General features: G+C 40.6%; 1 protein-coding gene across 3 annotated transcripts in view; it reads right to left on the bottom strand.

Moving 5' to 3' along the window:
* The window catches only part of ZKSCAN1 (zinc finger with KRAB and SCAN domains 1), a 46,440-nt gene extending 25,281 nt beyond the window's left edge, over nucleotides 1-21,159 (bottom strand). Inside the window, exons 1-7 of one of the 3 annotated variants that reach the window (XR_002825665.1) lie at nucleotides 20,987-21,159; nucleotides 12,324-12,827; nucleotides 11,940-12,093; nucleotides 9,797-9,888; nucleotides 9,364-9,490; nucleotides 4,115-6,861; nucleotides 304-2,762 (exon numbers count right to left, since the gene is read on the bottom strand). Coding sequence is in view for 2 of the 3 variants with exons in the window: in XM_012558502.2 (XP_012413956.1) it covers nucleotides 5,969-6,861; nucleotides 9,364-9,490; nucleotides 9,797-9,888; nucleotides 11,940-12,093; nucleotides 12,324-12,749 (1,692 nt within the window). In the remaining variant the exon portion in view is untranslated. Of the gene's footprint in view, nucleotides 6,862-9,363; nucleotides 9,491-9,796; nucleotides 9,889-11,939; nucleotides 12,094-12,323; nucleotides 12,828-20,986 lie in introns of those variants that run through there. The other 2 variants (XM_012558502.2, XM_023741056.1) reach the window with 2 other exon arrangements.
* Nucleotides 21,160-24,362: the final 3,203 nt, after the last annotated feature.

The raw sequence follows: 24,362 nt of genomic DNA, 5'->3' as shown, positions 1-24,362 counted from the left end.
ACCATTGGTCTCCTAAAATGGACTGCTGACTATAAGTGAGTATAAATTTTATTCTGCTGCCACTTCTCTTGCTTATCATTGAAATTTTAGGCCCCCATCAAGGTTTTAAATTATTATTTTTAATGTGAGAGTTCCCTAGCTTTAAAACATACAAGCAAAAAAACCTTTCCCTCTAAGATCCCATTATTTATCAAAAGAAACGTTTCTAGAAAGGTTATGAGGATTTTAAATGAACACATTTAATTTAAAAATCATTTATTAAACATCTACCAAGCATCTGGACTCTTCAGACTACTGAAATGAAAAAAAAAATCCAGTTTTTTAACAGCAATAATTTAATTCTGCAGGTATACAAAGATTAAGTTTCTTCTTTTGGTCTAATTTTTTCTAAACTAAGAAACAGGGAACTGAAAAACCAGGAAAGGTTGTCTTACCCAGTCTACAATAAACAAGACAATGCCTGAGTTAGCTTTCTCTATATAGATTTAGGCTTATCATGTTGACCTGATGGTAATAATCTATATTTAACTAAAAGTTAATAAAAATACATATGCTCATTTTAAAATAATTACTGATTTTGCTTGCATCCCACCCCTTACCCCTAAACTCATGTATTTTTAGAACGAGATTTTCCTGCATAATCACAATCTGCTTCCTCCCACCCCACCCTCCTCATGTATGTTTTCAAATAAGAACCCCTGCTACTAGCAGAAGCATTTCTAAGTCTAACATGCTTTCTCCTTGCTAGGGTAGATTAAAAATTTAAAGAGCAGCTAAATGCTGTTCAGCTGGCTGAGGTGAAGAGGGAGGCAAGCTAGCACTAACCCCAACACAACCCCCCAAATTTCTCTTCTCTCCTTCTCATGCCTCCCTGTTATTGTTAACAACCCTCCTTCCTCTTTCCCCTCCCAAAGCACCTAACCTTGTTGGAGACTAAGTGATTTTGGACTACTGCAGCTGCCTGGTCCCTTCCCTGGACCAAAGGAACATAAAACTCCAATCTGAAACTGGAATGAAATCCAAGTTTCAGTACCACCTTCCAATCACTCACAGATCTCACTCTTCAGATCTTCAAACACTCAGCCTCACAGCTTAAGGAGTGCTTGGTGAAGGGAGAAAATTTAAAGATTAACTCTGCTGATTATTGTATGATGAGTCATGATTATTTAGTAAATAGCAGTGAGAAATCTCCAAGATTAAAAAAATAAAGCTGTTAAAGTACAGCAGACCAGAGTTTAGAAGTCTACATAATGTCTGCTCTTCACCTTCCACTGTTTCACGATAACAGAGAAAAGTATGAGTTTTGTGGTGTCCAATATGAAATAGAACCAGATGGTATGAAACCAAGTTGTCATGTTAAGACATTCTGTATTACGGGATGTCAAAAGTATTCCCCAAATTTTTGTTTGGCCTCAGAACTGGAGATGGCTTACCTCCCTGTAACTTCAAGTTTGTTTTACAAAGCTTTAAAAAGTGAAACAGATAATTTCATTTTCAGATATAATAAAAAAAAAAATTAATCTGAATAGCAAAATAAGTTACTGCTTTTAAATGTAGTGTCCATTCTAAAAGTGCAACCTATGTTGGGAAAACTTTTCCAACAATGCTTTTACTTAAATGTTTCAGGAGTAACTGAAATTAAAAAAATCTATTTCTATGAAAAGATCTGAATTTCCTTTTCTCTGATTCTGTACTTTACTTAGCAGTTTGCAGAGCTTCATTTAGTTTTCTAGATGGGGAGCCCCAGCCCTTCATAAATATTTCTCAGAAGTTGCTCAGAGTAGGATGTAGAAAAATATGGCTCCTCTGGCAAGTACTGCTGCCTCTGTTTTTCTACATATTAATACTGTTACTCCAATTCACACAGAGTCTTCTATGAATACGGCAGGTTGAGCCTCATTAACTTTGGATGAGTAGATTACAATGGCTAGACACTGGAATAAAGATGACTTTAGGATAAAAATTAAAAAAAAATAAACCCATAGCTATGAATGTTAATAAGTGCTCTCTCCTAATACTCAGAAACCTGGAGAAAGTATACAGGAACATAGCCAAAGAAAATATTACAAAATTGCTTCTTCTGCCTTATCAGAAAAACTTCTTGCAATGCCAGAACTGGATGCATCTGTGCTTATCTTCCTGGAAAAAGCCCCCTTGGATGTCTTCTTATCCCAAATTTTCTAAGCATGAAGATTTGAGTCAGTAGGGGAAGCAGGACTATGGTTTATAGAATCTGGTCAAGTGGTCCCACTGGACTTTCCAGCATGTTCCCTGCTCTCAATTGGTGGAGAAGCCCCTCTCACTCCTCTTCCTGGTTTTGATGAGAAAACTCTCAGGAAGCTGTACATGTTTACAGGAATTGTTCCATTTCAGTGCCCTGTCTCTCCTAATGAATTTACTAATCTCTCCTCTTGATTTGATAAGCATCAAACTATGAAGCTTATCATTTTCCCCCTCCTCAGTTCTGTGGAACTGACTTTTCATCTATAACCACACCAGTTTCTTCACTAGTCACTCTTTTGGAGTGATATGTTCTGTCAAATAGATTAAAATATATAACATGTTTACAGGGAATTTATAGAACAGAAGTTGGAGGTACAAAACAGACACTGACAGTATGGCCACACGAAATGTGTAAAGTACCCCACATGAACAATTTTTGCAAGAAGTTGTACGTTTTGCTATTTCTTTAGCATTTCCATACTTTTCTTCTTCTGTGGATTCTCTGGAGTTGTGAAGATTGAGCTCCCTCTGCAGTGTTTCTGAAATTCATTACATGATTAGAATATACTGATGGAATTCATTTGCTGTCCAATGCAATGAGTGCTCTATGTGAAATTTTTTCTCACACATAACATTAATAAAGTTTATTTACAATGTAAGCTTTCTGATGCTAAGGACTGAAATGTGATTAAAGGCTTTGCCGCATTCATCACATTTAAGAGGTTCTTTTCCGGAATGAATTCTCTGATGTATGTAACATGTGGACTGTTCCACATAACATGTCCATATCTCTGCACATATTTAGCAGTTTTACTTTTATGCTTTTAATAAAATATTAAGTGCCTTACATATCAAGATGCCTCACACATCTGTATTCTCAGGTTTTAGCCTTGTCGGCCAGGCTGCAGTAGAAACAAACAAGTATCCCACAACCTGAAGAATTTTACTTCTCTTCCTGGCAAGGGTGGGGTATATTTTTTAAACCCTTCAAAAACTTCCATTAGGTCAACTAGCATGTCAATGAATAACTACAGAGCACTTAAAACTGTTAACAGACTTCAAATTTTTGAATGATTATCCCGAGCACTAATTAGGCATTGCAAGCCTTTTTGACCATGACCCAGTTACACTTTGCACTGAGCATCTGATCATAAATGCAACGGAAACAGTTTTAATAAACAGTCGCAGCCTGAGATTTTTCTCAGAAATACAACTTCAAACAGCTTCTTCACAAAGTGCAGCAGCTGAAGATCTGAAGCAACTCCAGTGGCTATCCCACAAAATCAATACAGTGTCCCAATAAAATGGGAATTGAATGTGGGGGACACTGGTCATATTTAACCAACTTTCATTTAAAAGACAAATACAGATGAATTATGATGTCAGGATATAGCTGTGGCTTTAAAAAAATGAAAAAAAAACCAGGCCAATGTGGGACCAACCAAAGTTCTTTCTTACTAAGAACAAAGGGAAGTCAGTGCTTTGACCAGTGCCTGGAGTTAACATGCACATCCCTACTCTCTCAGTTGCCTCCTAGCAGGCAAAAGTCCTTGCTCAAAAACAGCAGCGGTTTTCTATGCAACCATCACTGTGGCTTACTCTTTGAAGAAAATCCTTAGAGTATCTCTTCCCCTCCATTTTACTATAAAAAGTTACTTAGGTATACTCTTTTGGAGTATCTCTTCTGTTTTTCTTAAACTGGATGGACAGAAATATTCTGATAACTAGTTGGCTGACTACTTGAGGTTTCCCAGGCAACACTGATGGAACTGCCTGGAAGCTATAGGGAAGCTGTGGTTGGTTTACGTTATGAAGCCAAAGAGAGGCCAAAGAATTACTGCTGTGCAGAACTTCTATCTGGTCTGAAGCCCGAGACCACATATGACCTCACCTCATTGGCTCCCCATGAAGCCATGCTGCCTCATGGACTTTTTAGTTGTTGGTCACTGAACAAACTGATAAGTTATAGTTTATTTCTTGAGGGAAAATCTCAGACTATGTGGGGTTCACCAGTTATGGGGTCATGACAGTCTTCAGGTTTATTAGTCTATGTTGCTAAGTTTCTTCGGGGTTTCCCATAATCATTTGCTTGTCTTCATGAGCAGAGGCACCTCTACCCAAGGCCAGATGACTACCTATATAGCCCATGATACTTGGGTCTCCTGTGTGTACATGGAAGTTTCCGTTATTAGCTTCTAGGCAGCCAACTGCATCCTCCTGCTCAGATGATGGAAAGATTAGTTTTATAACTTCACCTCAGTCTTTAGTGATGAGAAACAGAAAAGATACTGCATTGTAACTACGATACAACCAACCACATCTTGTTACGCTGATGAACTTCGCAGAGCAACAAAACATGTTTAGTAACTGCCAAGTAAGGATGTCAAATGCTTTTGCAAAGTTTCTAGAAAAGTGTGGAGAAAAGGCTCCCTACAACTTTCCTTTTTCTGAAAAGCAAAAGAAAAAAAAATTATCTTCTGAACTATATTGTCTACAGTTACAAATGTTTCACAAAGTACCCAAATCATCACGTTGTTCAGCAGCTGACTGAAGTGAATTCTGGCTAAAATCTTTGCCGCAGAAAGATGTCAGAAAAATGGCCTTCGTCAATGTTCGTATTTTTTCTGCCATCTTGTGGTATTTACTCACCGATCCATGTTTAGAAAAAGTCTATGCAGGCAGCTAACCAGCATCTTTCCTTTATATTTAGGACAAAATTAGCATTAGATCCTAGAGCTTTAGCATGTCTCACGACACTGATGGTACTCTTCAGAAAAGTTGGGCCAGGTTACTATATTTCAGAGGACTTTATCAGAAATGTGAAAGCTCTGTCAAAAGTCAGTCATAATGAATGCCTCTTATGTGTGCAGCACTGTGCTCAGTGCTGTGAAGGATATAAACATATCCCTTGACAACTGAAGCATCTCTTGCGGATTGATAGAAACTTACATACGTGAAACAATTAAGGATTAAAAGACAGCGTACAATCAAGTGCTAAACTGTAGAGAAATGCATTTTGGAGTGCTATCGTGCTTTAGGGATTTCAAGAAGGGAAGTTTTTTGTTTTGAGTTGTGTTCCCATTTCAGTAGAATTTACCTCAGTGATGAGGACAGAACCATCTACATTTGTTGCAGTCCTTTTGAACTGTAGACTGGTGCACATACCCCCTTTCAGGATGAGATAGAAATCTTTGGTTTGATACTGATCAGCAGTCCTAGATTTCTATAGCTTTGGTAGGCTACCAGCGATCATACATATAACTTACTGTATATGTAACTAGTTTGAGCAGCATGTCCCAATGTAATTTTTAAAAACTGTCCCTCTTCTTTGAGAAAGATGTTGGCCAAGTAGGGCTTGTTTGCAGCAAGTAGCTTCTTAACCTTGGTATCACTTTCACGGAGCCAATCTTAATGACTTTCACCTTGTATGCTGTGGTTGTGGCGCCTTAAAGGTATCCTCATTACTAAAAAGCTTGACATTTTACTGTGTGCGTGCTTTTATCTTGTGTGGAAATATCATGTGGACTATCCATATGACTAGGTTTTCCCTGCAGGGGCTGTGTGGAAGAATTACATGCCCACAGACTACACAAAGGTAGAACACTGCTGATGTAACTATAAGGATCCTTTAAGTGTGACTTTGATTTTTTTTAAATTTTTGAGGCTTTTTTTTTTTCCTCTATGTGCATACATCTCTGAATTTTAGAAACAAAAGGGGGAAATGGCTTGTGGACAAACTCTCCCTTTACACACAACTTTTCAGGAATGCTCCAAATGCATCAAGGGAGGCTGGGCTGTAATCAGAGGCTCTCTCTCGAGTATGAATTCTGTGGTGCAGAGTAAGGGTTGAGCTCCGGGTGAAGGCCTTGCCACACTTAGTGCACTTATAAGGTTTTTCTCTGGTATGAATTCTCCGATGCAAAATAAGGTATGAGTTTCGGTTGAAAGCTTTCCCACATTCACTACATTCATAGGGTTTTTCCCCTGTGTGGATCCTCTGATGCTTAGTAAGGTCTGAGCTCTGGCTGAAGGCCTTCCCACATTCATTACATTCATAAGGTTTTTCTCCAGAGTGGATCCTCTGATGTAGAATGAGATTTGAACTATGACTGAAGGCTTTGCCACACTCATTACATTCATGAGGTTTCTCTCCTGTGTGGATTCTCTGATGTAGGACAAGGTTTGAGTTAAGACTGAAGGCTTTCCCACACTCATTACATTCATAGGGCTTTTCTCCAGTATGGATTATTTTATGGCGAATAAGGCTTGAACTCCTTGTGAAGCATTTGCCACATTCATCACATCTATGAGACTTTGTTCCCGTTGGAACTTCCTCAGGGGTATTAAAGTTTGAACTCAAACTGAAACTTCTTCCCAATCCTTTACCCTTCTCCCTTGGGCCTCTCTCTCCTGTGGTGGGTTTTTTTCCCTTGATTGTAGCTGGCCCCAAATCTCTCTTCTCTCTTCCGTTTTTCTCCTCTGAGTTTCTCTGCTGCCTTTCTGTTATTCTGCCCTGCTGTTCACGTTTTTCTCCAAACACTTTCTGGACTTTTCCTGTTGTTTCCCCATGTGATGCTGAGTCTTCTGCAACTTTAGTCTTTGAAGTTGACTCCTCATTCTCATTCCTGTTTCCACAACCTGACACAATAAATAGAAAATACAAATAGCACCTTTTTCTTTTGAACACATAAGTTAATCAACTGACATGGTTTTCCAGGAAGCTTCTACATGCCTGCAAATGACTTCACAATATTAACTGGAGATAAAGTAGGAGGAAAGGGAAAAAAAAAATGACAACAGGGAGAAGGGTTGGAAAATGAGAGGGCAAGCAAAGAGTAGAAAGGAAGGGGAAATAACAACAGAGGGGGCATACAGAGAGGATGGGAATAACAGACACATTGGGGAATGAGTAGAAGGACCAGAACCAGTTAAATATGGAAAGGATAAGGAATTAAGAAACCAAGAGGTCATGATTCTACGATTTGGTTACCCTGTAATTTGAAGCAACAAATATACATTTTTAAAATCATGTTCTGTTTCTAACATAAGTATTTAGACGTTTAAAAAACAGAGACTGGACAGGTCCTTCCAAGAAAGTGGTAAGAAACATTAGCAGAAAGAAAAGAATGTAGTTAATAAAGAAAAATAGAATACTCCTTCAGTTCTGTGAGATTTTTAGCAACAAGATGTTAACAAGCATACAAGGTGCTCTGCACTTGGCTGGCTACATGGACTTTCCAAAACAGGAAATAGTTCCTCTCTGCCAGGGAGAGCAGTATAGAGCTAACAGTACTCAAGTAACAGAGACGAGGATGAAGAAGTTGGTTGGGACATTAACAACAAAAACAAAAAACCCACTGCCATCGAGTCAATTCCAGCTCATAGGGACCCTACAGGACAGAGTAGAACTTCCTCATAGGGTTTCCAAGGCTATAAATCCTTATGGAAGCAGACTGTCACATCTTTCTCCTGTGGAGCGACTGGTGGGTTTGAACTGCTGATCTTTTGATTAGCAGCCAAGTGTTTAACCACTGCACTACCAGGGCTCCTCTTTGGGGCATTAGTAAACATAATGAAAAGCCTCCACTGACAGACAAAGGAGAATAATAGAGACCAGAAAAGAAACTGAAAATTCCTGAGATAGACCATGAATGAGATGAGAAAACAAAAACTCAACAAATGTAGAGCTTTATCCTCCCATTTTAGCAATCAGTATACTAAAACAGTCAAATTTATTATTTTGTACACTGCTATATTCTGTATATCACTTTGCTTTTAAGTGGAGATAGAAAATTGTTCATAAACGTGTGCCATTTATGTATGTTTACGTTTGTCTAGGAAAACTAAAGTACCCCAACTCTTCTTTATTTAGTTGGCCTTAACGAAGCTTTCTAGTGGGTCTGTGCTATCCTAAATAGGCCCCTGAGGGCACCTTATCCAAGGAGCTGGAAAATATCCACCCCCGGACTTTAGTGATGAAATCACCATAAACACTGTACCAGTTGTGAAAATGAAAAAATCAGACCATTTCTTTTGGATTCCAAGCTAAAGTTCTTGGCTATCTGTACAGCTCCCAGACTGTTCCCGATGTTTTTTTAAGTTACTGGAGTGAGTAATACCCACCTCATAAACAAGGATCAGTTCTTTGGCTTAATTTTCATCTAGTCCAAAGAACAAGTACCAAGAAACCATAAATCCCATTTATACCTATGGTTCAAAACAAAACCTGAAGTTTCTTTAGTAACATCCCTTTATTCACCCTCCCTCTTTCCTTCCCAGGTAGAAGGCTCACTGTGGACTTGCCTATTACAGTACTTATTTGAGGGATACTTGTAGCGCATTCTTAGGCATTAAGGTCTAGCAGAGACCAATGTAAATGTTCCAAAATAAATTCTTTTGCTGGTACTGCCTGGTAAACTAATACTGCCCTGACTGAGAAGTAAGCGTATTAGGAGAGAAAATCAACTGTGTCACCTTGTCTCATCTGGATGATACCTCTTAGGACTTCTTTGTTCCTTTCTTACTACGCATCCAGGATCCAGAGCTCTTCACAGAAGATCGTGATTAGGTTTGGAAACTGGGAATCCTGATCATAAGGAAGGTACGGGGGCAAGTTCGTGGAGTTACACAAAGCTGTCTCTGAGCACTGCTCACACAGAGTGGAAAAAAACAAAGTCAATGAAAGGATGCTTGGTAGGTTCAGATATGTGCCAGGACTGCAGGTTGGGATTAGACTGATGATCAGTTCACCTGGCCCTCTCCACTAGGAAATACAGGTACTCCTCTAGCAGGGGGACATAAACTGTAACCCACCAGGAGTGGAGCAGAATCTTCTCAGGTAACTAGATGCTGGAAGAAGTGAGAACTCAGAGCATAAGAGTCTGTTTCTCATTTCAAAGAGCAAAAACTACCTAGGTATAAAAAAAAAAAGAAAGAATCACTTTGAATCAAGGAGTCACAGTATCATGCTTTTGGGATTAAATGAACACAAATGTTCTCACTCTCTACCTGGTCCAAATAAAGGGGATCAGAATTCTCTAAATCCTCATCTACTCTCAACTGAGTACACCAGAGATCCCACAACTAACAAATAAAGAGGCAGAGAAATCTTATCAGACAATGATCCTGCATCAGTCTTACCCTGGGAAAACATGTTCCCATAAGTCTCCTGCCTGTTGTCCCTATTGAGATTCCTCCGAGCCAGGTTCTGACATCCCCATTCCTCCAGGATGAGGGACACGGCCATGTCCTCGATCTTCACCATTGCCTGAAATAATATGAGATCCCCACACTCAGTTCCTCCAAAGCTCAGGGACAATCCCATTGCCCACACCTGGAGTCAGGGAAAAGTTGTCTGCAAACATACTGGCTGCTGGGAAAGAAAATGTGGCCTTAACAGGCTCTGGTGGATTAGGGGTTTGCAGTGGAAAGACAGCAAGTGGAAAGTGGCTTCTAAGATTTCTCTGTGGGCAAGGGCATCAAGGGTGAGTGTCCTGGGAGGAGATGATAAAAGAGCTCCAGGGAGAGAGGCAAATACAAAGGACTTACGAGGGCAGAGGGGCCCACAGCTCACCTGGGAATCTGCTGTGAATAGTGCAGATGCCATCGCCTGGTCTCTGGGACTCCCCTCACGAGGAGGGGCAGGAACGTGGGAAGCAGGTAGAGCTGAGGGAGGAGAAAGGAGCTGTGAGTCAAACCAGCTCTGCTCTGAGGCCTCCCTTCAAAGAAGGACCCAGGGCCACTCTCTTTCCTGCACTAGCACGTTCAATGTTCAATTACAGAATAACTAACTACAGAGAATATATGATAAAGTATGGTCTCTGTTTTCCAAAGACTTCCAACCTCAAGCAACAGTCACAAGGAATCACAAAAAGCGTCCTTAAAATTGCCTAGTCCAACCCCTTTGTTCTAAAGGAGAGGAAACTGAGGTCCTGAGAGGGTAAAGGACCAGCCTAATGTCACAGAGTTAAGAGTGGTACAGCCAGGACTAGAACTCACATTCTTATTCTTTGCTGCAGAAGTGAGTGATAATTCAGCCCATGATTCAAATCTAGCTCTTAATTTTTCTCCAGTCCAAGGAACAGTACCAGGATATCAGAATCCCACTTATGCCTACAGCTATGAAAAATGCCATGCAGCTTTAAAAATCTTTAGCAACATCTTGAAAGGCAGATAGGAAGGGGGTCTTCTTACCTCTAGCTAAGTTTCGCCAATTTTCGTCCCTCTACTTTCTCCCTCTTTTGGCCACAATAGATAAGTTTTTTAATTAAATATATACATGGTTAAAATGCTTGTGAGATGTTTACAAGTGTATAAAGGCATGGAGTGGCACTCTTACATGATAAAGACATTTGTAATATATGATCACACTAACTACAATATGTAGGAAGAATGAGAAAAATTTTAAACTGTAAAATTAAAATCCACCTCCATCGTAAGTAATATTAGATTTGGAAATGTCATTGGTAAACAGATGAGGTTACTGAGCTGTGAAGATATTAGAGAAATAAATTTGAAACTGAATCACTAATGCCTGTAACAGTAATAAGATAAGCTAAAGCAAAAAAAAAAAATCAAGTATCTAGCACTTTGACCTTCTGTGAGTTAGGAAACACCCTGGAAGTTGAATAGGACAAAGAGGAAATTGAGAATAAATGCATATGCCTCAATTCACCCGAGAATTACTGAATGACAATTATATGTACCAGCATCTCTAAAATGATTGCTCTGGCACCTTAAAGTTCTAATGTGGCACTTACGACCATGAATATCCACCCTAGTTTCCTGAGTTCACCCTCTCTGACTTTTGCTCGTGGAATGTGGAAACACCCTCAGATATGGTGGTGGAGTTACACATAAAGTACACTGATTTCCATGATTTCTCCAGCATATGCCTATTGCTATCCTCAGGAATGCAGAGCAGAGAATGGGTCCTTAAGCTCCATGATCTAATATTCCTATCCTAAATGTCATCACAAATAAACATAGTGCTTAAGGAACATACCTTTACTAACTCTCCTTAAAATAACTCTACTTTTATTATTTGATTGTTTTACTGTCATTCTATGCACCTACTTTGATTTTAAAATCACATAAAGATATATTTTTCTCAAAAGAAAAAAAAAAAAATTAAACTGATTCTTATTTATATGACCGTGAACTGTTTTTCTCATCTCCCTCAACCAAAAACAAATTAAAAATTTTTTCATCCTTTCTCATTGTTTGATATTCTGAATTCATTTTAAAATAATTTTGAAAAGAGTGATCTTTTTATATATCTTTATGTATTATAAGTAAAATGGGTTTAAAGATTTACGATCCTTTTTAAGATAATTTATAACATACTAGAATATTTCAAAACTTAGGCTGGAAATAATAAACTATCTCTTCCCAACACTTTCCTGTTAAAAATCTGCTTGATATCAAGGATGCTAACAATTCAATAAATAAATAATGTGATGTCCATCCAAGGTCATTAAGCATATTCCATTTCCCTCTTCAGTAATTTAACTCCTAAGAGTTGGTCCTAAGATTGTCTATAAGTTTTATTTCCCCTAGTATTTAGGAATAATGACAATCATGTATTACAAAAACAAGCATGCGTTTTCATTACAGGCACTCAGTAACAGAGAGGGGACAATCCTATCCTGAAGAGCTTTATCACATTTCAACCAATGCAGTTACTTTTTTATCCCAAATCAAATCTTCCTCCTTACCTCGTGATTGTAAGAGGCGGGGTTTCCGAGATGAATGCTTGAAATGTGACTGGGCAGCCTCAGGATGAAGCTCAAAGCTGGAAGACTCCTGTACTGGATCCAGAGGCACCATCCCCCTTGTGAGCATCTCAGGTCCATGAACTTGACCTGGGACCTGAGGACAAACAGGTTGGGCTTGTGAGTAAATCACTTTTCAAAATAGGAATTAAAATATTAAAGAAGAAAGCGTAAGTATACCAGTGGATGCTGGGGGGCAGCAAAGGCCAGAATACATTTTAATATGCGAGGGGAGCAGGGAGAATAACCAACATCAGTTACTTTCTCCTTAATCCAGCCTCAAAGTCCACACCCTGCTAAAACAAAATAGGTTTCACCTCTTCTTACCTGCTGTCCTGATAAATCAAGCTCCAAATCCTCCAAAAGGGTCACAGCCTCCTCTCCACTATCTGGACGGTATTCCTGCAGCCAGACTTGCAGCTCCTTGGGCAGAATGGACAGGAACTGCTCCAGCACTAGGAGCTCTAGGATCTGCTCCTTGGTGTTTATCTCTGGTCGTAGCCACTGATGACAAAGCTCCTTAAGTCGACTAAGAGCCTCTCGAGGCCCGAAAGTGTTCTGGTAACAGAAGTGCCTGAAACGTTGGCGGAATATCTCTGGGTCGGGAGGAGGTGTCTCCTGCAAGCTGGAATCTTGCCCCCACATGTGGTCTTCCTCATCTTCCTCTTCTACCTTCACTATTACAATACCATCCTTCTCCTGTGCAGCCTGGGGGGACAGACCTGTAGCTTCCCTTGATTCAGCAGTCATCATTCAGACTTGATCCAAATAGGGTCTGTGATGTCCCTTCTGTCCTAGGAGATGCGTTATGATATTATTTCTGTACTATTCCTGAAGTATTAAAAAAAATTAGTAAAAAGGAAAAAAAGTTAATAGTAAAGAAAATAAATTGTGAGCTGTACTGCTTCCATTGTCACTTTAAATATTAAAGTTTGCAAACAGAAACCTCAAGCAGGTGAATTCCACCCTCAGGGTGTCTGCCTGGAGTCAGAGCACCTCACTTCCAGGCAGACAGCAGGTCATGAAATCATTCATTTACAGTTCTTAGCCCGGGGAGAGATGAATGACAGCAGTGTGCCAGGCATCAGGCTTAAAGCAGTATACACACAATATTATTTCATCCTCACAGCAACACTAGCAGTTAGGCAGAACTGTTAGTATCATTTTATAGATGATATAACTGAGGCTTAGAAAGCTTAAGGAATGTGCTCAGTATCAGATGGCTACCTAGTAAAGTCAACATTCAAGCCAAACTTGAGGCTCTAGGAAATGCTGATGTACTATCTTGCTATTTTTATTATATTTATGGGTGCCTTGGTATAAGGTTAAAACTTTGGTCTCCAATGTACAAGATGATCCGCTGGGGATGCACAAAGAAAATAGCAGAATGTTTATTTCTATTGTAGAAACGAGAGCAATCAACCTATATTTAACGTACAAATAAGCACCAACACCCTTCCCTCAGTCTAAATGTTTAATCGTCACGTCACATACAGCGCGTGATACATCCCAAGAGAAGAGCTAGAGCCCCATCACACAGAGGAGTTGGCAGGGTGTCCTCACTCATTGTTAACTTTTAGGTACTTTCATGTATCGCAGTTTATCTGGGGCCAGTTATGTGGAATAATGGATCATTTTATCCAGCTTTAACTAATCTCACCTTCACAAAAGTGAAGACAAGTGGCTTAAAAGATTCTTGCAGAAAAATTACAATTAGAAGAAGTACTAATGATGCCAACACAAGTGAATAACAAAAAATGGCCCAGCTGAAGCTTCCAGCCTAGTACAAAGTCTTCCGCAGCTAGATCAGGAGGCAAAAACCGTTATCTGTATCAAACAAGAAGTCAACTTATGAGTGAGAAAGTGACTGCTTTAAAAAAATGTGAGGAAAGAACAATTATGGAAACAGATGTATGTTGGGAAATATTCCTACTGTTATGTAAATTCTGTCAAAAATGCTATTAAGTATCCTGGGGAAACTGTTACATCTACATATTTTAAAAATTTGGAAATATTTTCTGACCTGTTTAAAAATCTTCTAAATGAAAAATTTCAATGGGTCTTGAGCCCATTTGATAAAAATATAAAGCACCACCTTCTGATTAGTTTGTAACAACAACTGCTTTAAGGTTACAGAAAATGGAAATGTACCAGCTGAATTTCAACAACAAAACTTTAACGTGGTTGGTAGAGAGGACCAATCATGTGTTAACAAACAGAGCTGACAATGGAATTCTTCCGTTTGAATTTATAAATCTTTGTGAAGTATCTTTTCCACCTGGGACAGCCATCAAAACTAAGTAGCAAACTGTAGTTTTAGAAACAGACCATCCAATTGCTGTATCACCATAAGCTGAACCAAGAGTTTCAAACTTGCATTTTTAATCACACGGCTGTCACTAAAAAACTATTAATTTTAGCAGAAAAGCGTTCATGTACCTTTACTAACACAAAAATTATTTTAAAATAGCACAATTAATTTTTTGCCTTATATAAAATATTCATAGTGTGTATGAACAGTATGTATGTAAATTTTTATAAGTAATTGTTTTTACTGATAGGAAGTTGTGACCAAAAAAGCTTTAAGACTACTGTTTTAATCACAACAATATGGTTTTAATCTGAGATTCATCACAGGAGCAGCTGTTCTACTTCATGTTTTTCTTTTGAGAAATAGAAATCTTTGTTAAAATAACAGTCTATATAATAACAGTGAGCCCTGGCAGCACAGTGGTTAAAGAGTTTGGCTGCTAATCAAAAGGCTGGCAATTTGAACCCAACAGCTGCTCCATGGGAGAAAGATGTGGCAATCAGCTTCCGGAAAGATTTACAGCCTTTGAAACCCCACGGGGCAGTTCTATTCTGTCTTACAGGGTCGCTATGAGTCGGAATCGACTCGACAGCAGTGCGTTTGGTTTTTTTTAAAAGAACACTATATTCAAAAGGAGCCCTGGTGGCGAAGTGGTTAAGAGCTCAGGCTGCTAACCAAAAGGTTGGCAGTTCGAATCCACCAGCCGCTCCTTGTAAAACCTATGGGGCAGTTCTACTATGTCCTATAGGGCCACTATGAGTTAGAATTGACTCAATGGCATACAATAACATATTCAAAAAGGCTTTTTATATAAATTTAAAGGAAATTTGGGAATTAGGTAATTTCTCCAATGATTCTGAAGTGGCGAAAGTCAGTAGTGCAACCATATTCTAGCCTCTGCCACTGATTCCATCAGAATCCTTTTGTACCCCACCCTCCCTGGCTTTTCAACTTCAGATCAGCGTTATCTCTAAAGTCTTTACTGCTACACTTACTTCATTTCCTAAAAATTTCCTGCTTATCTACAATATGCAAGGTATTCTGCTAGACTGAAGGGAACAAAAAGATGAGAAGCATGATTTCTATTTTACACAAATAATTACAGTACAAAGCAAAATGTGCCAAGTGTTCTATGGAGGTTTCAATGAAAGTGCTAGAAGAGCCCCGAGGGCAAAGAAACTGACGGGTTAACAGTAAGGGAGCTTCAGGTTAACAGGAAGGGAGCTTCGTGGAAGAGGTCCCCTGGGAGCTGGGGCATCAGGAGTAGACAGGATCTCAACAGGAAGAGGTGGGGAGTAGGGCAGTCCAAGATTTCACTCCCTTGGTTAGCTTTTCCCAAGCAGAGGCTAAATAATTCCTTTAAACCTTAGTTTCTTTCACTTCCTTCTGAAAAGCAGAAAGATTGTATCTTTTCCTGTTATACCTCCCACAATTATTTACTATCACTTTATCTCTAACCTGGAGCCCCTGAGTGGTGCAAATGGTTAACCAAAAGGTTGGAGGTTGAACTCCACCCACAGGTGAGTTGAAGAAAGGCCTGGCGATCTACTTCCAATAAATCAGCCCACACAGTTCTACTCTGACGCACACTGGGTTGCCATGAATTGGAACTGACTCAATGGCAACTGGCTTTTTTGTTTTTTCTCCTGCCTAGACTAGTGCCATAGTCCCACATCATTTCTCTAGCTTTAATTCCTTCCTGTTCAAATATAAACAATGTACCAATGTCAGAACAGTATTGCCAAAACATGCCTTCTCTTCAATTACCATCACTGAATCCCTGATATTTACCAATTTAGCATTTATTCAAGAGCCTTCATGACACACCCTACTCTACTTTTCCAGTCTTATTTCCCACTACATTTCTTAGCAATGATCCCCCATATTTCAGCCTATCTGGCCTATTAATGTTCCCTAAAGATGGGCTGGAGCCCTGGTGGCACAGTCGCTAAGAGCTCAGCTGCTAACTAAAAGGTCAGCAGTTCAAATCCACCAGGTGCTCCTTGGAAACCCTATGGGGCAGTTGCACTCTGTTCTGTAGGGTCGCTCTGAGTCAGAATCGACTCGACAGCAACAGGACGAGAAAGATGGGTTGTGATTTTTCATCTTCGTCCCTTTGCCGTGAACAAGCTTCTACTGTTATCAACCCCATTGATCAAATATTTGCTCTTTCTTCAAGATAGATAAATCTCTCCTGACTTTCGGAATTAAATATCTTCCTCCTTTGAACCATCTTAGTACTCTCCTATTTTCTATCTTACGGTGCTTAATATTTTCCTTGTATTTTCATTATTGAGGTTGCAGTTCTAGCCACACCTTCCAACTAATTTTAAATTCTTTAAGGGCAGGGACTCTTGCCTTCTTTGTACTTATCTCTTAGAGCACCTGGCACAGAGTTTAACTCTGTTAAGCTAAATAAAAGAATTAAGAACTACCCAAAGGATCCCAGCTCCCCCTGTCATCCTCTTATTGCCTTTAGTGGCAATTAGTGAATAGAATATTCTAATATCCCAATCACTCAGGCTTAAAACCTTATATTCTTTGACTCCTCCCTCCTTACAAGCATTCAGTCTCCAAGCACCAGGGAGAAGTAATTCTTAGTTCACAATCATTTTCCCATCTAGTCCCATCAAGTACAGCTTCCTCTTGCTGGTTCCCTGCCTTTATTTTCTCCCTACCTCCCACCCACAATTCATTCCCTACCTTACTCTCAGATTATTCTTCCTAAACGCTTGCAGTCAATACCCTCCAGTACCTGGTTCCAATTTCCCACTCAAGCTTCATTTCTCATCAGTCCCTTCCGTGAACACTACCCACCCAGCAAAATGGGTCTAATCACTATTTCCTAATATGCCTTGTATTTCTATCTCCATCCTTTCCTCACATCATACTCAATGTCTCAGCTAATCCTCTCAGCCTTTTCAAATCCTACTTGGGTCTTGGGTCTCACTTCGTCTTCCTGCTGAGCTAAGTTTAAATGTCACTTGCTCCTCATCTCTCTTCAATTTAAGGACTCTATTATAGGAGGCATAATAGTAAGAGCCAGTGTTTACTGAGTGCTTTCTAGGTACCAGGTATTAAGCATTTCACTAAAACACAACAATCTTAGGAGGTAGGTACGATTATCATTCTCACTTTACAATGAAAAAGTGAGGTTTACTGAAGTTAAACAGCTTACCTAAGGTCACACAGCAAGTAAATGGTAGAGGCAGGATTTGAACCTAGGTCTGTGTGACTCCTCAGTGCAAGTTCTTCAATCATCATACCATACTCATTCTATAGCCAACACATGGGGTAAAGAAGGGCTTCCCTGCACATAGAGAATCTTTCTAAAATGAAGGCCTGTGAAGAATGACCAACTGTCAACTCAGGAATGGGCCTGCAGCTCCATCTGCCATCCACTGTTCTCAGCAGAGATCTGTGTGACTGAAAGCCTTCCTGTGAAAAGGGAGGAGACGCAGCAGGAGGTGCAAGTGGGGAGCATCTAAAATTTAAAGGGGTGGGGGGCTTCAAACAGGATAACTGAGTAGAACTAGAGTGGTAGCTAGCCTTGCAGCAGAATCTCTACTTCTGTGAACATTCTATCCTGTCTCAGCTACATTACTGAGAATGTGGGAAAGGAATTTTGATTTGTGCCCAGTCCTAGGTCAGAGTTTTAAAGAGCAGGATGCTCCTTGGGTCAGTGAGAATCAACAGGAAGACGAAGTGAGACTCAAAAGGACAGGGATGAGGGCATGGGCACATTTTCTCTTCTTCCACTTGGGACAGGTCCTTGTCCCCACCGCCTAAGCATTTCTGTGCTCTACTCTGGGCCAGAGAAAAGCCACAGCAATAGTGGAAGGCCTGGGTTTTATTTTAGGTTTTCAAGGTGATCTGAGCACACAGTCTTCTCTCCTGCCTTTAAATGCACGGCCCTAAAGGTCTCCACCAATCATCTGGTATGTCATTTCTTATTTTTCTTTCTCTGTAATTTAATTTTTCATGCCTTTCTCCTCAGTTGTTGTTGTCGTGTGCCGTTAAGTTGATTCTGACTCACAGTGACCCTACAGGACAGAGTAGAGCTGCCCACAGGGTTTCCAAGGCTTTAATCTTTACAGGAGCAGATTGATAGGTCTTTTCTCCTGTGGAGCTGGTGGGTTCGAACCCCCAACCTTTTGGTTAGCAGCCCAGCACTTAACCATTGTGCTACCAGGGCTCCTTAAAATGGTACACTTCTTTGTACCTCTTAGACCATTTAGCATGATTCCCTACAAACATTAGTTTTTAAAAATATTTGATTGAATTTACAATGTCACTATTTTTTTACCCATCTATAAAGCCCTCAATCTCACCCCCAAATGAGCCCTACTGGCTACTTAGAAGGGTTTCACATTAGCATTAAGTTGCTCCACCACTTCCTAGCTAATAACCTTAGGCAGTCGAACCTCTCTTTGCATCAGGTTCCTCATCGGAATAATGGGGATACAAAACAATATTTGTCTCATGAAAGTTATTGTGAGGATTAAATAAGTTAACATATACAAAGCACTTAAAACAGTGCCAGTGCCTGGCATTCATAGTGAGACTTTTGTCTCACATACTTTGGACATGTTATTAGGATGGACCAGTCCGTGGAAAAGGACAGCATGGTTGGTTAAGGGTCAGCAAAAAACAGGAAGACCCTCAATGAGATGGACTGACACAGTGGCTCTAACAATGGGCTCAAGCACAGCAACGATTTTGAGGATGATGCAGGACCAGGCAGTGTTTTGTTCTGTTGTACACTGAGTCACTATGAGTTGGAACTGATTCAACAACACCTAACAACAACATAAAAGCCATTATATTTAATTTCTCAATAAACTTAAGAGGTGTAACTGTACGTTTCAATCTTCAGTCTGCTTAAAAGATTAAGCAATGGGAGAAATCCTGTAAGTGAAAGCAGCACAGGATGGAACACCTGAATGCTAGTCTCCCACAAATAAGTCACATATTCCTGAGTAAGTTACTTAACCTCTCTGGCAGTTAAGAGTCCTTATCTGTCAAATGGGGGGTGAAGGTGAGGGCGGAGGGGCAGAGAAACCACCTTTAGGGACCCTTTGAGCTGAAAAACTGAAAAACATTCTGACATCCAATGCACTTTAGATAAGATTATCCCCGGCAATCAGTTCTCACCAAGGATAAATACAAACTATTTTCTTATAAAAAAGGCTTGGAGTTACAAGCTTCGTTTATTCCAAGATTATTTTCTAAACAGGTCAGTATCTCTTCTAGGGTGTAATACTGAAAAGTCAAATAACCTGCACCTCCATTTTTTAACAGCTGTAAGCTGTTTTAAAGTATGAAAAAGCTACCTTTAAAAGACAGCTACCTATCCAAAGAATACTGATACCACTTTAGAATGAAAAGGTAAGATTTAATATAACCATAGTCTGTATTTAGATGCAATATAAAATGTGAGAAAAATTTAGAATGTCAAAATTGGTGAAAACTGCCTGAAATGATGAACAAGAACTGCACATTTTAGAGTCAATATAAACCTGGAGCAACATTCTGGGGCAAATTCTCATTATTGATCCCTGTGTAATAAAGCTATTTCTCCACATTTGGCCAGAATATAGTAACAGCGCTTTGTTGCTGGCTGCAATGAATTCTCCACAATTCAATTCTACAAGTATTTATTGAAGGCCTCCAATCCGCCTAGCACTGGCCTGTACAATAAATGCTTTCTTTGGTCCCAGGCCATGTAACAGCCACTCTTTATAATGAAAGTATCGTATTGTGTACTGGACGCACTGCAGAAAAGGAGGGGAAGGGGGTAACGTTAGGCAAAACCGTAGCTGAATTTTTCAGTTACACTGACCAAATAATTTCAAAGATGGAAGGGCCTTTTGAGAAATCTAGTTAATTTTATTGATGACAAAACTGAGTTTGTGAATGTCTTGTCTCATCCAAGGTCACTCAGCCAGTCAGTCTCCTAATGGCCCAATGCAATTTCTACAAATTTCCTTCACTCTTTACGCACTCCAAGTAAAGCAGATGAATTACCAAAAATGAAAAATCCATCTATCTCCCAGACAACTTTTTAAAAAATCCTAGAAAGCTGGAAGAAAGAGAATGGGATGTATATATTCTCTACTAGATCTGAATCACTATGACCAGGCTTCAAATATTCTTTAATCACCCTTAAGTGGCGGGGGTGGGGTGAGGGAAAACAGGTGATCTGAAAACACGTATGCGGCACGTCAAAACGTGTCCATATCGCGGCCTTCTGCATTTTACTCCTTGAGGTTCCAGAGTTCTCCGAAAAAAAAAAAAAAAAAATCTCTCACCGGAATTAAAGCAAATGGCGACGAATGAAAAGCAGAAAAATAGGGTCGCTTACGACCCTGTTCTCAGAAACGTCAAACGACTATGACGACACTGCGGGCGAGGCACCCCAAGTTTCCGAGGCACCCCATCCCAGTCCGGCCACTAAACCCTCGCCGTTCCCCGCCTGGGCCCGGGGATGGGGCGGGGATGTCTCTCAGACGACGCTTCCTACAGCCGGGCATGGGAGGGGGCAGGGGCATGGACTCTCTTCACACTCCGCCCGGGCCGCCGGGAGGGGGATCCCGGTGCCGCAGCTGCAGAGCCCACCCTCACGCACACACCCCTGCGCCCCCGCCCGCCCTCCCCAGAGGCCAGACCCAAGTCTCACCGTGAGCCCCGGGAGCGCCCTGGGGGAGCTGGGCGAAAAAGGGGAGCTGACTCTGGGGTTCAGGCCGGCCGAACGGCGCTGGACACAAACCTAGGCCCTCCCGATGCCTCGACACAGACACAATGAGTCACAAAGACCGGAAGTGTTTCAGAGTCTCGCCTTCCGGGACTGCGTTGCGCTTCCGGGACCTCTCTAGGAGTGCGGGAGGATTTTGCATCTCGGTTCCCGAATCTCTGGTCTCAGCTCCTGCCCTTGGGTGGTCATGGCACCCGCTTTGACGTTTCCTGGCCTCAGCTTGTCCGCCCAGAGGAAATGCGGGGGAAGGTGGAAATGGGGCTCAGGTTTTACTTGATACAAACAGACGCTCCAGTTCAGGCAGCAGTCCGTATGATGATTCGATTTCTCCTGTCTTTTCCATCTCGGGCAGTGCTTGTAATAATTATAGTTATTATCAAGCAATAATAATACTTAGTAATTGTATGTCTGTCGCGGAGAAACTGAAACAGGTGTGTAGACAGAGGAAGATCAAAGTGAAGCCAGGATGGCGGGTTTCACAAAACTGCAATGGTTGCTTCTCTTGGGACCCTGGAGATTTGTGCCAATTGAGTGGGTGGTATTTTCAAATACTTGGCCTGTGGACAAAGGACGTCTTTCTACAAACAAGATAGTTTTAAGGTTCTGTGTTTTGCTGTTGCGGCATATGCTATTATAGCAGTTTAAAAGGAATTTTCTGAGTAATAACAGGCACTCTTTTCTTTCAAGGTGCTTTCACACCTGCATCCATTATGGCCTTTACATCAAACCCATGGATTTCGGCAGGAGTAACTCTCCATCTTCTTTGAAGGGTTTGCTCTCATAGCGGTTCACTCAACTAATAACCTAAAGGTCGGTGATTGGACCCCACTCAGCGGGAAGAAAGGCCTGGTGATCTGCTTTCCTTTAGATTCATCAGGCAAATCAATTTTCCACTCATAGCAAGTCCATGTGACAGAGTAGAGCTGTCCCGTAGGGCAGTGGCTCACTAGGGGGGTGGAGGGTTGCAGACCACAGTGGGTAACACTGTTAGAGGGGGTGACATCAAAATGACTGTCTATAAAATTTTTGTGCAGTGTTTCAGCAGAAATGTATTATTTTTTATAAGAATATCCCTGTAGTGAGTTATAAGAACAAAAACATGTTTCATCAGCCCAGCTTCCAAGTATCAATATACCTACAAGGCTAATTTACTTTTTGAACCTTCCAGTGCGGTCCAGTCAGAGCTGCCATTATTACCCAATTACAATGATTCTTCCAATCATGTGGTTTCATCTGCAGAGGCTACAAACACTCGCTGTCGTTTTCCTTGCAGCAGATGTTTTTATAGTCCCCGATTTTGTCAAATTTTCCGGTGTTTTAGCTACAGTATTGTGGTAAGTAATAGGGATGATTTACTCACTCATCAGCAAGAATTTATATTGTTTTTGCGGCCGACTGTTTGCTGTTAGTGCTACAGATACAACATCCACATTTGTGCCTGGGTTTCAGAAGTGGTGGAAACTGAGCCTTAGAGTACATAACCATGAGACGTCCGAAGAGCACCTACGTTGCCTTGAAAAGTGGAAAGCATTGGCAGCAGGACTGAGGCTGCACAAAACCACTGATGCTAAAACTATTGCTTTGATAGAAATGGAGAAGAAAAAGTGGTGGGACAGCTTGCACAGATTGCTTGACATCACATTGTTTCTTGCCAAGCAGAATTTGGCATTCCGTGGCCACAAGGAAGATGAACCTTCATTAAATAAAGGAAACTTTCTTGAGATGGTTGAGATGCTTTCAAAATACAATCCAGTGCTGAAAGAGCACCTAATGAAATTAAAGCAGAGCACATGTAAACTTAAAGTATCAGGCTCTTATCTTGCACCCAAAACTCAGAAGAAGTTTATAAGTGCCCTGGCAAATCACATGGAGGAGAAGCTTGTCATGGACATAAAGTTTGCAAAGTACTTTGGGATCATGTTTGGCAGCATACCTGGCATAGCGCATACTGACCAGATGTCCAAAGTGATCAGATATGTAAAAATCAACGATAGAAAGTTGGAGTGAAAGAAGTTTTCCTAGGAGTTTTCTCTTTAAAGGGGAAAAAAGCTGTTGACCTCAGTTCTGACAGTCTTAAAATACTGGAAAATGATGGACCGGACATCATAATATGCTGTGCTCAAGGTTACGATAATGCTGCCACTATGGCTGGAAGCCATGGAGGTGTACAAGCCATTCTTAATGGGAAGAACAAAAAAATGTATTTATAATGAATATGTGGACCATTGGCTTAACTTGTGTGGTCAGCACTCTTTTGCTGAAAATGCATCCTGTGTGACATTTTTTGGAACTCCTGAGACAATGTTTCTTTCTTTGCTGCTTCCACCCATGGATGGGATGTGTTAATTGACCATACTGGAGTGTCAATGAACGGCTATCACCAACACACTGGAGTGCTCATCATGCTGCGGTTAAGCCAGTTAAAGAAAAGTTCAATAAGTCTGTGGTGGTGATGGAAGCTCTTTGTGATCCACGTGAAGATTTGGACACAAGAGGAGCAGCGCGAGGTCTTTTGCCTGCTGTCTGTGATTTCGCTTTTCTGTGCTATCTGTATTTCTGGTGTATTGTACTTCAGGAAGGTAATCTTACACAGCAGCACCTGCAGACTAAGGGCTTAACTCTGGACAGGGTGGTGACAAGGCTAGAGGCTCTAAGGCTTTTTCTGCATGAGGAGTGCAGTCACCTAGTGGAGCATGCAATTAAACAGGCGCTTTTAAAATCAGACGAATATGAAATTGCAGTATAGAGAAGAGCCAGGTTCAAGAAGAGGATGGCAGGGGATGGGGAGAAGGCAAGCGATGCTGGGCTCTCTCTGCAAGAAGAAAATAAGAGGGTAATGCTTGAGTACATTGACCACTTTCATTCTGAACTCCTGATCAGCTCAAGAGCCATCAAGGAGGTAGCTAGCCATGTTTGAGGCTGTTCAAGTGAAGAGTCTTATATCTGCCACTGAAGAAAAGTTAAAGGTACCGCTTCCAAAACAGAACACTTTCTATGATGAGGTATCCGAGAGTGAGCTTTTAATAGAAATACCAAGGCTGAGAAGGCACCTGAAGGCAGCAGAGATTGATCTGAAACAAGCCAAAGATTGGACAACTTTAGACATTTTGACATTCATAGTTGAATGGGACTGTGTAGAATCTCTCCCAACCCTTTCACTAAGCCTAAAATTATTTCTTTTTTTTTTTTATCTTTTGCCCATTTTTTTAAATTGTACTTTAGGTGAAGGTTTACAGAACAAATAGTTTCTCATTAAACAGTCAGTACATATATTGTTTTATGACATTGGTTAACAACCCCA

Source organism: Trichechus manatus, unplaced genomic scaffold, assembly GCF_000243295.1.
Source record: "Trichechus manatus latirostris isolate Lorelei unplaced genomic scaffold, TriManLat1.0 scaffold00170, whole genome shotgun sequence".
In the NCBI taxonomy this organism is placed as follows: Eukaryota; Metazoa; Chordata; class Mammalia; order Sirenia; family Trichechidae; genus Trichechus; species Trichechus manatus.
The sequence above is the reverse complement of the archived record's forward strand: the minus strand, read 5'-3'. Positions and strand labels throughout refer to the sequence as shown.